General features: G+C 43.9%; 1 protein-coding gene across 2 annotated transcripts in view; it reads right to left on the bottom strand.

The window, feature by feature from the left end:
• GKAP1 (G kinase anchoring protein 1) overlaps positions 1-16,401 on the bottom strand; it is a 33,080-nt gene that overhangs the window by 6,032 nt on the left and 10,647 nt on the right. Inside the window, exons 5-7 of one of the 2 annotated variants that reach the window (XM_032212716.1) lie at positions 12,080-12,212; positions 5,588-5,610; positions 2,339-2,488 (exon numbers count right to left, since the gene is read on the bottom strand). In XM_032212716.1, the coding sequence (XP_032068607.1) occupies positions 2,339-2,488; positions 5,588-5,610; positions 12,080-12,212 (306 nt within the window). The remainder of the gene's footprint in view (positions 1-2,338; positions 2,489-5,587; positions 5,611-12,079; positions 12,213-16,401) is intronic. The other variant, XM_032212717.1, reaches the window with a different exon arrangement.

Below are 16,401 nucleotides of genomic sequence, written 5' to 3' on the forward strand. Positions count from 1 at the left end.
TCCATAAGTTGTGACTTTGCAGAATCCTAGATAATTTTCAGTACCCATTTATCCATTATATGGAAACTGAATTTTAGAGGTAACGAGACAATCTGTGAATGTTTAAGGCATAGTTTCAGAGACATTTATTTATCAGATTCCTCAATGACAATGACAGAGCTTCTAACATACTACCTTCACTGAAAAAGTTATTAAAAATTCCAGGAAATATTCAGGAAAATATCTGTCTTGAAAATAACCCATTTGAAATGTATAGCATAGTAAAACATCAGGAGGTGACAAAGAAATGTTTTATGACAGTTTCTATTATTTCATCAAATGTTTTATAACATTTGTCAAATTTAATTCCATACGAGTCATGGATCCCAGATTTTGGATGCATTGTGTAAGTTCAGCCATTTGAGGTAACTTCATTCAAAAATTGTTGCACTACAATGCTGTTTTCTCTAGTTAAAGGTTACACAGTGACAAACAGGAGTGTTTTAATAATATACTTGACAACCATGACTCACTGGGTCATCATTTCAGAGATATTTCCTTAACCTAAACAGATAAACAGAATCACCAAGGGTAGGCAAAAACAGCAGTCACAATGAGAGTAACTTCCAATTTCCTGCTGGCCTCTACATTGATTTTGCTTGGGGAAAGTTGGTAGGGAGCATCGAAAATCATGACTATATAACCGAAATGACTGCAGAGGTGATACAATGGCTACAATTTTGCCAACAGGAGTGGTCTAAAGATTCTTCAAATTTTAATCCAATGGGATTGAATGTAATGCAGTAATGGATTCTGGACTTTGGATGTTTAAAGCTATCTCATTTGAGGCACAGATAGTTCTCAACTTACGACCCCACAATCTTGATCATAATTCATGATGATCATAAAGCGGGACAGAGCCGAGCTTACCTTTTTTTGCTAGGTCCTTAAGCAAACATAGCGGTTGTAAAGCAAATGCAATTGTAAAATGAACGAGATGCTTCTTAAGCAAACATCAAGATCACTAAGCAAACACATTGTTTGCTATTGGATGATCTTTGATGGAAACTAGAAGTAAATATTGGAAACCAGCAAAAATGTAGGTCATGTGACTGTGGGATGCTGCAAATAGCCCTAAATGCAGTCCAGTTGTCAATTGCCCAAACTAGAAAAAATTTGCCAGAATAGAATCCAGGTTGTAAGTCCCATTTTCAGGGTCCATTGGCACATCAAGAGATTGCTAAGTGACCATCTGTAAGTTGAGGACTACCTGTACCTTGAGTCACAAATTGTTGCCCTTGGATGCAGCCTTCTGGCCTTAGAATGTTCCAAACAGACAGGAGAGTTTTAGTAGTACACGGGACCACTTGAGACCTGTTAGGTCATCTTTTCAGAGATTATTTCCTTATCAGATGCCTCAGTACTTTCAGTAATTGCTGAACTTCTAATGCATTGTCCTCACTACTAAAGTTGGGATACATTCAGAGATGTAGCTGCCTTGAAAATAGCCCATTGAACTATATAGCACAGTTAAACATCAGCACACAAATGTTTACTGCATTTTGTATTATATCATATGATTTTATGATAATTTTATGTCATCAAATGTTTCACAAAATAAATTTGTAAAATTTCAATTCCACTGGAGTCAGTGGTCCTGGATTTTGGATTCATTCTGTAAGTTACCCAATTAGATGCATCTTAGTTGAAAAACTGCTGAAACAAAAACAGTATCATATACTGTTTTATCCACTTAAAGATTACAGGAACAAAAATTTATTATAGAAAGATTATTGACAAATATTTTTGAAGGAATATGCAGGTTCAATTCAAGACAGGTTCAAAAATAATCTGCCAAGAGTTGGCAAGGTAGAGTATCCTAACCAATATTAACATTAGCTTTCCTGAGCATCTAAAAATCTTTCGTTGCTAGAATAATTTGCATAATTGCCAGATTTATGAAAATAGCAACTCTATTTTATTTGTGGACTTTTCTGTAACATGACAAACCAGCTACTAATTTGTTTGGTATTTATTTAAAATATTTTTATCATGCACTTGAAATATAAAAGCTCCAGAGTGACTTAACTAAGATTAATAGATAGTCTGTCTATATATTTGACACAATAACAACAAAGATGAAGAAAAGAGAACAAGCAAAACCATAGCCCATTCTTAAGGTGATGTAATTGCTTGTCAGATAATTTCCAATATCAAGAAATGTACTGATTTTTTTTGCAAGTCTTATGCTGCTTGTTTCTCCTTTGAGTTGTTCGGAATAATCAATGTTGACTCTTCTAATTTATCTATACTCCTTATACTGCTGATATTATATGTATTTAATTCCTCTTAAATATACCTGTGTGCGGTCACAAAATGTACTGTTATCTATTCCATAATCTGTGATAGGCTCCCTTCTTTTTTCTTTATTTAGAATTTTATGCATATCATCTTCCAGTCTATTGAAGAATTCGCCATCATTCAAGAGAGTATGTGGCGAGTTCAATTCCTGTAAAGAAACTATAATTAACTTCTAACAAAAACCACCCAGCAGCTAGACAATTATTGTTTTAAGGCTCATGGATCAATTTCAAAACAGAAGTTATAAATCCTTATCAAGAAATCCTATGCTCATGGATAGATTTAAATATGAACTGTCACTGTTGATCAAGTTGTAATAATTCCCCATGCTATTAAGATAACAGGATGCATACAAATGTGTCCAATGAATGTAACACTGAAGTAGTTATAAGAAGTTGTAATAAGCCTTAAAGCCACGTATGTGTCCTTTCTTGTTTTATAGCTTTCCATCTATTTTAGATAAGCCACCTGAAATAAGAGTTCTCAAATTATACTGTGACCCCTAAAAGAAAAAAATGAATTTGTGGAGGCAAGATAGAACCATTCTTAAAATTTATCTCAAGCTTTGTTATAGGGCAAAATTGAGAGGGAATTTTGATAGCACTTCTGTTTTGCTGCTATGGTACTAAGCCTGATCAGCTTTCAAACGAAAACATAAATTTTGCACTTGCTCCCAAGCTGCTCATGCTCTCCCTGGGAGAGTAATGATTTGTTTGAGAACTGCTATCCTAAAAAGTACAGGTGATCCTTGACTTATGACCACAATTGAGACCAGAATTTAAATTGCTAGGAAAGATGGTTAAGTGAGTCAATCCCAATTTTATGACCGTGTTTGCCACAGTTGTTCAGCAAATCACTTCAGCTGTTAAGTGAATCCAGAGTTCCCCATTATTTTGCTTGCCAGAAGCTGGTTGAAATTGTAAATGGTGATCACATGAACCTGGGATGCTGCAACTGTTATAAATACATGCTAGTTGCCAAGCATCCAAATTTTGACCATCTGACCATGGGAATACTGCAATGGTTGTAAGTGTGAGTATCGGTGGTACGTAATTTTTTTCAGTGCCATTGTAACTTGGAACTGTAATTAAATGAATGGTTGTTAGTCAAGGATTACCTGTAGCAAACATTAACTCTAATTTATTGAAACTAACCAATGATTTTAAGCCTCTATGATTCAAACTAGGCCTCAATAAATTCAATCATAGTTTGTCTTGTAAAACTCAATTGAAAATAGGCCTTGAATTGCTCACAAGCTATATTGATATAAAACTCATAATCCAAGGGGAGCAAGGGAAGCTCATGTAATATTTGCCATGTGGACTCCATTAAACAAGACATACATAATTATTAAGAAAGAGCCCTCAAACAAGGAAGAAGAAAGTAGTGGTCAATCAATAGAAAGGTAAGGCATGAGCAAGCATAACGGATACACAACAATGAACTGGAATTTGGGATTATTATTTTGGACCTTAAGAAACCCTATTTTTTATTACAAATTTATTCAGAAAAATGTTTAATCAGTCATTAGTCACAACTAAAGAATGTATAAGAAACAGAACTAAACAATTTGTATTACTATTCGTTTAATTTAGTGGGAAAATAAAAAAAAATTCCTATCTTTTTGAATTCTCAGTTATCTATATTCTCTGAACAAAAATGTGGTTTGGAATATTTGAAGTTGTGATGGAATGTAGTTGGCTGGATTCCCAGGAAAGAGGAGAGGTGTATTCCAGAAAAATAAGAGACAGCTCAGTCCTGTTATTTTGTGTGAGAGAAAGCCGGTCTACAAAATTTTAGAGTTCACACAGTATATGGCAGATGCAGATATTAAAATACTTAGTCTGGCAAGATTCTGTCTATAGTGGAAACATAAAACAACGTAACTAGGAAAAATAACTACATATTATTGATTTTAGGCCTGACAGAGGTGCATTCCTGCAGCGTAATGATTTCAGGCCTTTAGAATGGTAGCAATCACTAGCTTTCTAGCTTTTCTCCCCTAGGAAACTACATAGCAAATATAATTGTTTTCATGATCATGCAGAAGGTCTCTTCTCCAAATTACATTAGCTGATGACGCAACCTTCCAAAGATCACAAGAATGGAGTCTACTTGTGGGATTGTATGAGGCAGCCTTGATGGAAGACCATGCTCCACATTGACTGGGCATGCCTGAAGCTGCAGAAAAAGGCAAAAATAAGTGGACCAAAATGTGGTGAGGTGGGGGTAGGCTTTATTCCCAAGACTCAACAACCAACATGGTAGGTGGGACAACCTGGATTGCAGTCATTGAGCACAGCAGTCAAATGGATGTCTTCTTAATGACTGAGAGTCCTATCCCAATTGTAGTCATAAGTTGAGGACTACTTGTATATCAAACTGTAGAGGTACAGGAAATGGCCTTGAACAACAGGAGTGGTCAGGTAAGAAGGGCGCGAGACTGGACCAAGAAAATAATGTGAGAAAACATCTCAGAAAAGCCCTTCCCTAGTTCACACAAAGATAAAGGTTTCCAGATCCAATTGCAACCAGTACGGTGCCCAGCGTCCACATGAATGCGCGCAGTGCGCGCATGCATACTTACCGTCTGCAATGCTCCGCAACACCTCCACAACATTCCAGCTGCTCGGTGTGCTTGCGCGGAAGCCCTGAAGAGCTCAAATACAGGTAAGGATGGTGAGCGGGCTCTCCAGAGCACCCTACCAGAACAGTAACCGGTGCTTCCGGCAGGCACCGGTACACCCGTACCGGGGTGTACCAGTTGTAACCCACCACTGGAAGGAGGGGAAGAAAACTCAGATTTGCCAGATTCTGTTACCATAGCTGCTACAATCAAATTAATCTGGGCCTATAAGGTATTCACTTATTGGTCTAGTCAGGGGTCCCCAACCCATAGACCGGCACCGGGCCACAGTATGCCAGAAACCGCTGCACCAACAAGCAAAGGTCTATCCATGGATGTAACCAGCACATGAAACCACTCCCTCTGGTCTGTGGAAAAACCTTTATCCACGGAATTGGTCTCTAGTGCCCAAAAGGTATGGGGGCCACTGGTTTAGTCCATCTTCTTGGGAAAAATATTTCTCTGGGCTATTGAGGACTGGACTATCATATAAAAGAAAGTATTCAGTAGCAATTTGCCATATATAATTGAAAAAGTTATACAAAATAGCAATCAAAAAATAAAAAGTATGTCACTTAGAAATTTAGAATAATTAATGTCATGTTAAACTCAAGAACATACCTCTTGCCTTTTGGGAAAATGATCTGAAACATAGAAATGTCACAGGTAAAATTTTTAAATCAATCTGAAGGCCCCCCAAAATCAGAGTTCAATACCATATATTTACAAAAATTATAAAACAAGATACCCTAAATTTAAATTCCTTGTTTCTTGATTTAGCAAGTTCTTGAATCCAAGCATTAACCACACAAGAGAGTACCAGAGTAGTATTTTTGCACACTAACTGTGGAGGAAATAGAGATAGTTTCCGAAGAGAAGGTATGGGAGGAGTAACCATGGGTATTAACCAAGCCTTCTTGCCTATTGGAGACTGAGGAAATCTTTGGAAGCCACACCTCCTACTGTTCCTGTGGCTACCCAGATTAACCTCAGTCTCGACCTGAACGGAGTGTTTTTTCCTCTCCCTTCTTTCCGAAAACTCAGGAGTTTTTTTTAGTTTCAGCAAGGTTTACAGCAAGGATTTCAGATTGAAGATCATAAATTCGTCTCACCTTCCTTCTGCTGTGCTCCGCGCCACTAATTCAAGCCTCGGCTTGCCAGCGCGCGCGCAGACGCCCGCGGGGCCACCCGGTTGCGCCGAGGGGGTGGAAGCCCTAAAAAAGCTACAGGCTCGAAAGGAACATCCACGCGATGCTCGGAGGAGTCCAGGAGAACCGAGAACCCTTCGAGGATTGCGAAGGAGGATCCTGGCGGCGAGAAGAGACTCCCAACGGCACCAGCAGTCGCCATATTGGATCGCCACCATCTCAGGAGCACGTGGGTGAGCACGTGATCAGCGTTCCGACGCCGAAAGCGCTCACAAGGCACTAGGAAGCTGGAAGAGGCTCCCTTTCTGCTCTGCCCCGCCGGTGATCCGGGGGGTAACCCAGGGCCGTGCCTGCCTGCAGTGGAGACCACAGTCTAGCGAAGAGAAGCAGCGGATCCAAACCCCAAGGAGGGGAATCCGCCTTACAGCCGGCTGCAGAAGGAGGACGTGGGTGAGCAACGAACTGTGAGTAATGGCGGAGGCAACCAGGAGTAAGGATCCTAGACCCAGAGCCCCAGGGGGGGTGCGGATCCGGAGGAGGGGCCCTCTAGAGCGATTCCTCCTGTCCCCAGAGGCAGATTCCCAGTTAGGAGGGACAAGGCCAGGGCTCCCAAGAAGCCAACCTCCAGGAAGGAGGCCAGAACAACCAGGGCCTCGGCCAGGGAGTACAGGGCGACCATCAGCCCTTCTCCCTCCAGATCTCGCTCCCCCCGCAGGCCTTCAGCCCGGGCTGAGTACAGAGCACCATCCCCAGCCTCTCCAGAGGGCTCTCTTAGAGGGCGCAGCTCCCTTTCTCCTCCTCTCTTTCCTGCCCCCTTAGCGGACTCGAGAGCGGATCCCTTTGGCCGCAGAGCAGCCAGCCCAACCCGGCATCGCCTAGCACCTCTATCCCCTGAACCCAGGGAATATTCCCAGCCACCAGAGCTCCAGCCTGCGCTGCCTGACCTAACCAGCAACTTCCAGGACATGCTAGCCAGAGCTCTGGCCCAGGTTATGGCTTCCAGCCTAACTCAGCAGCCACAGGTCTCCAGGAGCAGAGCCCCTCAGGAGCCTCCCAGAGGATAGAACGATCGCCCTAGCACCTCGGCTGCAAGGGAAGCCAGGTCTCCCTCCCCATCCACGGCTAGTGAGGCATCCGATCTAGAGGAGGAAGAACTTAAAGAAGTGGGTTTTTCAGAGGATGAGGACCCCCAGGTGGAGGAGGATTCCACCGTGGCGGGCCTTTTTCCCCCCTCCCTATTCAGTTCCCTATTACGCAAGGCAGCCGCCACAGCGGATCTGGATCCACCCCCCGGATCCTAAACCTACAACTGAGTCCTTTGGCCAGAGTAAGAAGAAAAAGGGACCCTTTCATAGGTCCCCTGTAGCTAAGGAGGAAATTCCTACGCCAGAAATGTTCATGGAGGTGCTTAAATCGCAATGGGTAAAACCAGGGTCTTTCCCCACCCCAGGGGGGAATGAAAGAAAATTTTATAATCTCAATCAGGCTTTCGCCCAGGCTTTACAGGTACCTGAAGTGGACAATCCGGTGGCCACCCTGGCATCCTCTTCAGCGGTTGTAGCAGGCGACACCGCCAATTGCCTCAAACCTGAAGATAAGAAGGCAAACATAGTTCTATGCAAAACGTTCCAGGCCATCACCTGGGCTATCAGGGCGGCCGCCTATGCTTCTTTCTTTAATAGGTCCACGGTCCTGTGGTTGGAGCAACTGAGGGATAGGACCCCAGCATCTGAAGTGCGACTCTTACAGGACATCTCCAAGATGATGGCGGCAACGCAATTCTCAGCGGACGCCACCTTGGATGCGGTAAAGTATGCTTCGCGAGCTATGTCTTCCTCAGTTGCTTCTAGGCGACTACTCTGGCTACGTCATTGGCAGGCGGAATCCCGGATGAAGTGGCACCTAACCGGCGCAGACTACACCGGGGAAAAGTTATTTCGAACAGCACTGGACCCTCTTCTTGTAGAGGACAAAAACAAACAGAAAATCCTCCCGTCAACAAACAAACGGTCGGACTTTCGCCACGCGCCGTACCCCAGGAGAACCTCCTACAGACCACCTGACGGAGACAGTCAAGGCCAGAGGTACCAAAACTCCAGATTTCACAGGCAGGGGGATAGACAATTCCAAAACAGGTTCAGGGGCCAACATCAGGGCAGGCGGCCCTTTCGAGGAGGAGGCGGTCACCCCTTCCGCAGATTCAAGTGATCCGAACCCGGATCACCCCATCGGCGGTCGCCTCTCCATGTTTGCGGATGCCTGGGGTCGCATCACATCGGATGAGTGGGTACTCCAGACGGTAAGGCTCGGGTTTGCCTGGAGTTCCGCTCCCTTCCTCCCAGTAGGTTCCGCACCTTCACCTCCTCCTCAGACCCGACCAAAAGGGCCCTTAAGGCCAAGGCCATTAAACATCTCCTAGACATCAGGGCCATAGAGAAGGTCCCAGAGGGGGAGAAGGGGTCAGGATTCTATTCGAACCTATTTCTAGTCCCTAAGAGCTCGGGGGGTTGGAGAGCCATCCTGGACTTAAAGTTACTCAACTCCAGGGTGGCATACCGAAAATTTAAGATGGCCTCACTGAAATCTATCCTGGAAGGCATCCGGCCGGGTGACTTCCTAGCATCCATCGACTTCACAGAGGCATATCTCCATATCAGGATCGCCCCGGAACACCGTAGATTCCTGAGGTTCTCCCATGAGGGGAACCATTTCCAATACAGGGCCTTGCCCTTCGGGTTGGCCTCAGCTCCCAGGACTTTCACCAAGGTGCTCGCAGCAGCAGCTGGTCACCTACGTTCCCTCCTTGTCCGTATATTCTGCTACCTAGACGACATCCTTATCTTGGCCAGGTCTCCTGACTCGGCTGCAAGGGACCTGGGTACCACCATCGACACACTCAGATCTCTGGGGTTCTCCATTAACCTGGAGAAGAGTCACCTCGTGCCCTCCACTAGGCTCCTTCACCTAGGGTCCATTATCGACTCTGTGGCGGGGGAGGTTTTTCTCTCCCAGGATCGCAAGGACAGCATCGTTAAGATGATTCACGAGGTTCGCAAGTCACGCTCTGTCCCTGTAGTTCTTCTTTCCAGGCTCCTGGGGAAGTTCATCTAGTGTATAGGGATCTTCCCGTGGGCCCGACTGCCAGGGAGCTCCAGTGGCTCCTGCTGCCACATCAGAAGGCCGGGACGAGGGACGCGACCTTCAGGATCTGGGTATCACCCCAGGTGCTGCTGTCCTTCCGCTGGTGGCTGTCTCCAGCCCTGAACAGAGGCTGCCTCTTCAGGGAACCGGCAAGGATGACGCTCACCACCGACGCAAGCCTCTTCGGCTGGGGGGCCCACCTGGAGAACCAGATCACCCAAGGTCAGTGGACCCCAGCAGATCTAAAGCACAACATCAACTGGTTGGAGCTCAGAGCCATCCACCTGGCCCTTCGACACTTCAAAAGCAGGATCAGAGGTCAACATGTCCTAGTCCTGACAGACAACATAGCGGCCAAGGCACACGTGAACAGACAAGGCGGCACCCACTCCAAGGCTCTCCACGACGAGGCGCTGCGCCTGGGACACTGGGCAGAGAAACATCTGTCGTCCATCTGAAACCCTCAGTGGTCCATCGATTCCCCTCCTGGGACCTGTCCATGGTCCTCCAGGCCCTAACGGAGCCTCCGTTTGAGCCCCTGAAGGAGGTTTCCTTCAGTTACTGACCCTTAAGGTCGTTTTTCTGGTCGCCATCACTTCGGCCAGAAGGGTCTCGGAGATCAACGCCCTCTCCAGCAGAGCAGACCTCTGCACTTTCTTAGATAACAGGGTCGTCCTCAGACTCGACCCTTCTTTCATGCCCAAGATCAACTCCCCCTTCCACAGAGGGCTAGAGATCATTCTTCCGGATTTCTGTCCCCATCCCTCCGGGGAGAGGGAGAAATCTTGGCATAAGTTAGATGTTAGAAGGGCCCTGCACACATCTACCTGAAGCGTACGGCGTCCTTTAGACGCTCAGAGGCCCTCTTCGTGTCCTTTCAACCATCCACCCGAGGGGCTAAGGTCTCCCCGGCCACCATCAGCAGATGGATCAGAGTGGCCATCTCACAGGCCTATGAGGCTCGGGGTCTCCAGGTCCCGCAGGGTATCACAGCACATTCCACTAGAAGTGCTGCCACCTCAGCTGCCTGGTCCACCCAGGCTCCATTAGAAGAGATTTGTCGAGCGGCCGCCTGGGCCTCCCCGTCCCCCTTCATTAAACATTACAGATTGGACGCCTACGCCTCTGCGGAGGCTGCCTTCGGCAGAAGGGTCCTTCAGGGCGTCCTGGACTCGCAGGGGGGCTCAGGCCCGTCGAATCCCTCCCAGGACATCTAGCTTTGGTATGTCCCATGATTACTCCTCCCACACCTTCTCTTCGGAAACTGGCAGTTGGACTTACCTGAACTGCATGTTTCGATGAGAAGTGTGGGAGGAGTCACTTCCCACCCGTTAAGGCGCCCCGCGCCGTGGGGGGGGGGGCTGAGCACGTCCAGGTTCAAGCAATGGCTAGGAGGAATTTGTGTTGGCTGTTTCTTTTTCCTTCCTTTCAGATGCCGTTACAGTCCATCGGTTAATCTGGGTAGCCACAGGAACAGCAGGAGGTGTGGCTTCCAAAGATTTCCTCAGTCTCCAATAGGCAAGAAGGCTTGGTTAATACCCATGGTTACTCCTCCCACACTTCTCGTCGAAACATGCAGTTCAGGTAAGTCCAACTGCCATTTTGAACCTTGATATCCAATCTCTTTTTCTTGCTTTCACTGAAAATACTGAGTAGGCATTGGGCAGGAGTTTAAAAACTCCAGAATTCAAGAAAATAGAATTTTGGCCTGCTCTACTGAAGATGTTTCCAATTCAACTAAATTTCTAGCAACCATGTTTATTCAAATTCTAATTCATTAGTCAATTTGATTTTTCCATCAATATGTTAATTTTCTTTGCTCTTAACAGTTAAATGTCTTTCAACATCTACCCCAGCAATCAACACAAGCCAAAATACATTTTCTAAGACATGTTTATTCTCTGAATTTTTAAACCATAAACTGCCTTTATCTTGAGGAAGATGGAAAACAACTGCAGTTCAATCTGGTGATTTGCCAGGAATGCCTAATATCGTCCTAAACCATTTCTCTAGGTCAAGGATTACATTTTGCAGTGACTTCTGAATTCCTGGATAATAGACTTCACTCAGGTTCAACTGCTCTAAACGTTAAATGATGACCCATAAAGTATAATGTAATAACATGGATTCCTCAGGAATCCATGATCTTCTCAACTCCAAGTACTATATGCAATGAACTGTATTTGTGGCTGCCTTTGAAGAATAACTAGAAGCTGCAAGCTGCAATGATTCTGACATAGAATCCCTGTTCATAACATATTACAATACTTTCAACAAGCTTCTCTGGGTGCTTTCAGATTAGGACTGAGTTCTTATCTTGAATTTTAAAGGGATGCCAGCAGAATTAGCTTGGGAATGCTCTTATATGCTTTTCAGTAGAAGGTGGAAAAGAGCATTCAAGAAGGATGGATCAAAGAGCATTTTCCTCTCTCTTTATTACATGCAGTTAAGTAGCCTTAACTGGAAGACAGTGTATGCAATTTATATGTGTTGTGATCATCAACTATAATTAAATATTGCTTTCAGCATTTTTTTATATTTAATCTACCATATTAGTCGTAAAAAGTTTCTTAGTGGTAAAAAGTTCAATGTATATGCCATAATGTAATGTAATGTTTTTATGATTACATAAAAACAATCTGTAAAACATGCAATATTTTACAACTAACAGCATTTTCAGTAATTTTAATATCTCCCATTAATTTCCTGAATGCAATTCCTTTTAATTGTCTTATAAATCAGTTTCCTCAACCTGGCAAAAGTTCTAAGTTTAAGGACTGTTCTGAGCATCTATTCTTGTTCACAATTAAAAATAAAAACATACCCATGTTAGAATCAGACTGAAAATCTTTTAAAGACACTGTGAGAGGTTTGTCTTTTCCTTGATGAATTTTTCGTTTCTCTTTTTTGTGTATCGTCTTTGATGGAAGAGACGTATTTTCAACATGTTCATATTCCTATAACAGAATATATATTTTTCTAATTATTTCAAAAATGAATATAGTAAACTTCTATCAAAATGAAATTAAGCACAAAAAGGAAATAAAACATATCGTGTAACATTTTGATTGGTGCGATTCATTATTTTGGGATATTTTTCCAAATAGGTGAACTCTATTTAGCATTATACAATGAATTATATAACATTATATAACATTAGTATAAACATTTTCTTAATTTGCTATTCACTTGATTGTCCCAAATGCTTTTATCCTTCATATGAAGCAGCTCTAGGCCTTAGGCATGAAAGTTAACTGAGTGACCTTGGACCAGTCATTCTTTCTCAGTCCAACCCAACTCACAGGATTGTTGTGGGGAAAATAGGTGGAGGAAGGCATATTAGATATGTTTGCTGCCTTGAATTACTTATAAAGTAATAAAAGTGAGATAAGAATCTAATAAATAAATAACTTGAAATATGATTCTATAGGTTTTACTGTCATGAATGTATTACTTTAGTGAACAGAAATGATCTTACAGGTTGAATTCAAATTTTATATTATCTTATATATCTTAAATACTATATATGAATTAGTCTAGCATTGCCAGAGTATACTGCTAGATTCCACTCAAGGGAACATAAGCAGTATGTGTCATCATGAGTAGTCAATAAGTTTTAACATCCATTAATTTCTCTAATAAGTTGCATAAGTTGTATTTTTTGTATTATTGAATTATGTAGATTAATCAAATTTTGTAGACTATAAAGAAGAAATGTGAAATTAAATTATTTGTGGACACAATAGTTTAGCACATTGTATATTATTGGGTTTCAAGGAATAACCTATGAGGGTTCATACCATGTTTCCCCGAAAATAAGACATGCCCTGCTAATAAGCCCAATCGGACTTTTCAGAGCATGCACCATAATAAGCTCTCCCCCAAAAATAAGCCCGCTCCCAACTATTTAAGCACATACGCAACCGGTCCCTGCCATTACCACTGTACCACCTACCAGTACAGCTTGCGGGGCAAAAGGCGAAGCAAAGTGCTTCCAGCTCCCACCCTTCCCTCCCACGCAAAAAGAGCCCGCCACAAAAACAGCGGCAGGCCAATGCGATCACCCCCTCCCACCTGTTCCTTCTCGCACAAAAAACCACCATCTACCCCAATGGTAAAAGCAGCCTGCCTGGTTCCCTTCCGTCCCTTTAGCGAGTGGTGGCAGGTGGGGGGGGAGAAGCGAGACGCGCATCCTAGTGCTATCAGAGACTGACAGCTCCATTGCGTTCCTCACCCTTTTGTCCATTGAATCCCCTTGTAAAAAAAACTTGCGAGTTGAACTCATAAAGATTTTTTTACAAGGGGATTCAATGGGCGAAAGGGCGAGGAATGCAACAGGCCTGGAAAGGTAAGAGGCACATCTCGCTTCTCACCCACCTGCCACCCCTTGCTAAAGTGACGGCGGGGAAGGGAACCAAGCAGGCTGCCTTTACCATTGGGGCGCGGTGGGCGGTATTGGCCCGCGAGGCGCACCTCTTACCTTTCCAGGTTTAGGAAGTTTTAGGAAGTTTAGGAAGTTTATTAGCACTTGTATGCCGCCCACTCCCAGGGACTTTGGGCGGCTTACAGACAACAAGGAAATATAAAAAATTAAAAATAGATATACAATTATTTAAAATTACACAACATACCTACCACTTAAAATGGGGCTGGATGCTGATCAACAGCCCCAGGCCTGCTGGAACAGCCAGGTCTTAGTAGCTTTACGGAAGGCCGGAATAGTAGTGAGGGTCCAGATCTCTACGGGGAGATCATTCCATAGGGCTGGGGCAGCAACAGAGAAGGCCCTCCTTGGGGTCACCAGCTGACATTGACCCGGCGATGGCACCCGGAGGAGGCGCTATCTGTGTGATCTTATCGGTCTTTGGGAGGTAAATGGCAGGAGGCGGTCTCTCAGGTAACCAGGTCCTAAACCATGTAGGGCTTTAAAAGTAACGACTAGCACCTTGAAGCGTGTCCGGAGACCAATGTGGAGCCAGTGCAGCTCACGGAGGATAGGTGTAACATGGGTGTATCTAGGTACACCCATTATCGCTCGCGCGGCTGCATTCTGGACCAACTGCAGTCTTCGAGCACTCTTCAGGGGCAGCCCCATGTAGAGCGCGTTACAGTAATCCAGTCTTGAGGTGATGAGGGCATGAGTGACCATCCGAAGGGCCTCCCGGTCCAGATAGGGTAGCAACTGGTGCACCAGGCGAACCTGGGCAAAGGCCCCCCTGGTCACAGCCGACAAATGATGTTCTAATGTCAGCTGCGCATCCAGGAGGACTCCCAAATTGCGAACCCTCTCTGAGGGGCGTATAATTTCACCCCCCAGGCTAAAAGATGGAATAACTGGACCATCCTTGGGAGGGAGCATTAATAGCCACTCAGTCTTGTCAGGATTGAGTGCAAGCTTGTTCGCTCCCATCCAGACCCTGACAGCCTCCAGGCACTGGCACATCACTTCTACTGCTTTGCTGAGTTGGCACGGGGCGGACAGATACAGTGTCTGTTCCTCGCTCTTTCGCCCATTGAATCCCCTTGTAAAAAAAACCTTGCGAGTTGAACTCATGAGGTTTTTTTTTTACAAGGGGATTCAATGGGCGAAAGGGCAAGGAATACAACGATCCTGGAAAGGTAATAGGCGCGCCTCGCTTCTCCCCCCCAACTCTCACTAAAGGGACAGCGGGGAAGGGAACCAGGCAGGCTGCCTTTACCATTGGGGAGAGGTGGGCGGTGTTGGGCCACGAGGCGCACCTCTTACCTTTCCAGCTCCGTCATGTTCCTCGCCATTGTGTTCAGGGAAGCCCCTGGTAAACAAAATCCTTCTCACAATTTCAAGAAGTTTGACTGAACTTGCGAGAAGGGTTTTTTTTAAACTAGCCGCTTCCCTGAGCACAATGGCGACGAACGCGATGGAGCTGGAAAGGTAAAAGGCGCGCCTCGCTTCTCACCTGCCCCAGAAAATAAGCTCTCCCCTATAATAAGCCCAAGGCCATATTTCTCAGGGCAAAAGAAAATAAGACCCTATTTTATTTTCCGGGAAACATGATAATAATAATGATCAGGAAAAATGAAACCACTGTCAAAACTTCCACAAGACTTTTTTCTTTATTTTTCCTGGACAAATACACAGTGTGCTTCAAAGTTTGAGAAACTCTGTGTTGGAGAGATACTGTCCAAGCCAGGTGAATGAATCAAATGGGGAATTAGCCTAGAATCCCTACATGGCCTAAAATGGCTGTCTGATGCCCACCTTTTGAATGCCGTTGAATCTTATCTAGTCTCATCCAGATGCAAACTATAACTCTGAGAAAATTCCTGAGAAGCCTGTGTAATTCTAATAGGTTTGAGCAATAAAAGAACTAACTGAACTCTTTACATGTCTGGTTGTCCACACTTGACACACTATAATGTATTACTTAAAATTTAATAATTTACTCATAAAAAGTGGTCTGTTTAAATATTGATTGTAGAAATATAAAACCGGTATAATCACTATTCATATTAATGGGCCATATGAAGGGGACTTACACAACACTTATCATCATAGGGGTCACAATACCACAATGTTTAAGAATCATTGTTCTAATGGCTTCTTAATATTGTTTTGGTAGAATTTCCTATATATTTTTTTTATTTCTCCTTTTTATTGGAGCAATTTGTAAATGTTGTCAAATATAATTATTCTACATAAATCACAACCTATCTGGACTACATTGGGGGAGATATAAACAGAAAAGGTATATTGTCCTCTCTTATAACGCACAGTTCGTTTTACTTCTGGTCAAACTATTTGAAGAAAATATGAAAAACACCCAACAGTCTCTCACCATGAATCCTGCTGTTGGTTTATTGTCCATATTTCCTATGGCATATTAATTGAGGCAACATAAGCAACTGATTTTTTATTGTTGATAAATTTGTTACAAGACGACTGAAAGCTATTCTACATCTTTCATTAGAGTAGTGGCATTTAGAAGCATGAGAAATTGCTATGGGTGAAAAACTGACAACAACAAAGAACTGAGCATGAAAGTCTGTATTTCTCCCTAAGAATCTAGTTTACAAATCTGGGATTGCTTGGTGGTGTGCCAATGAGGTAGTAACCAGTTACAATTTGCTTAGCTTGCAAATCTAGGAAAATTCAACTGGGAGCTACAA

Source organism: Thamnophis elegans, chromosome 3 (assembly GCF_009769535.1).
Source record: "Thamnophis elegans isolate rThaEle1 chromosome 3, rThaEle1.pri, whole genome shotgun sequence".
NCBI classification, from domain to species: Eukaryota; Metazoa; Chordata; class Lepidosauria; order Squamata; family Colubridae; genus Thamnophis; species Thamnophis elegans.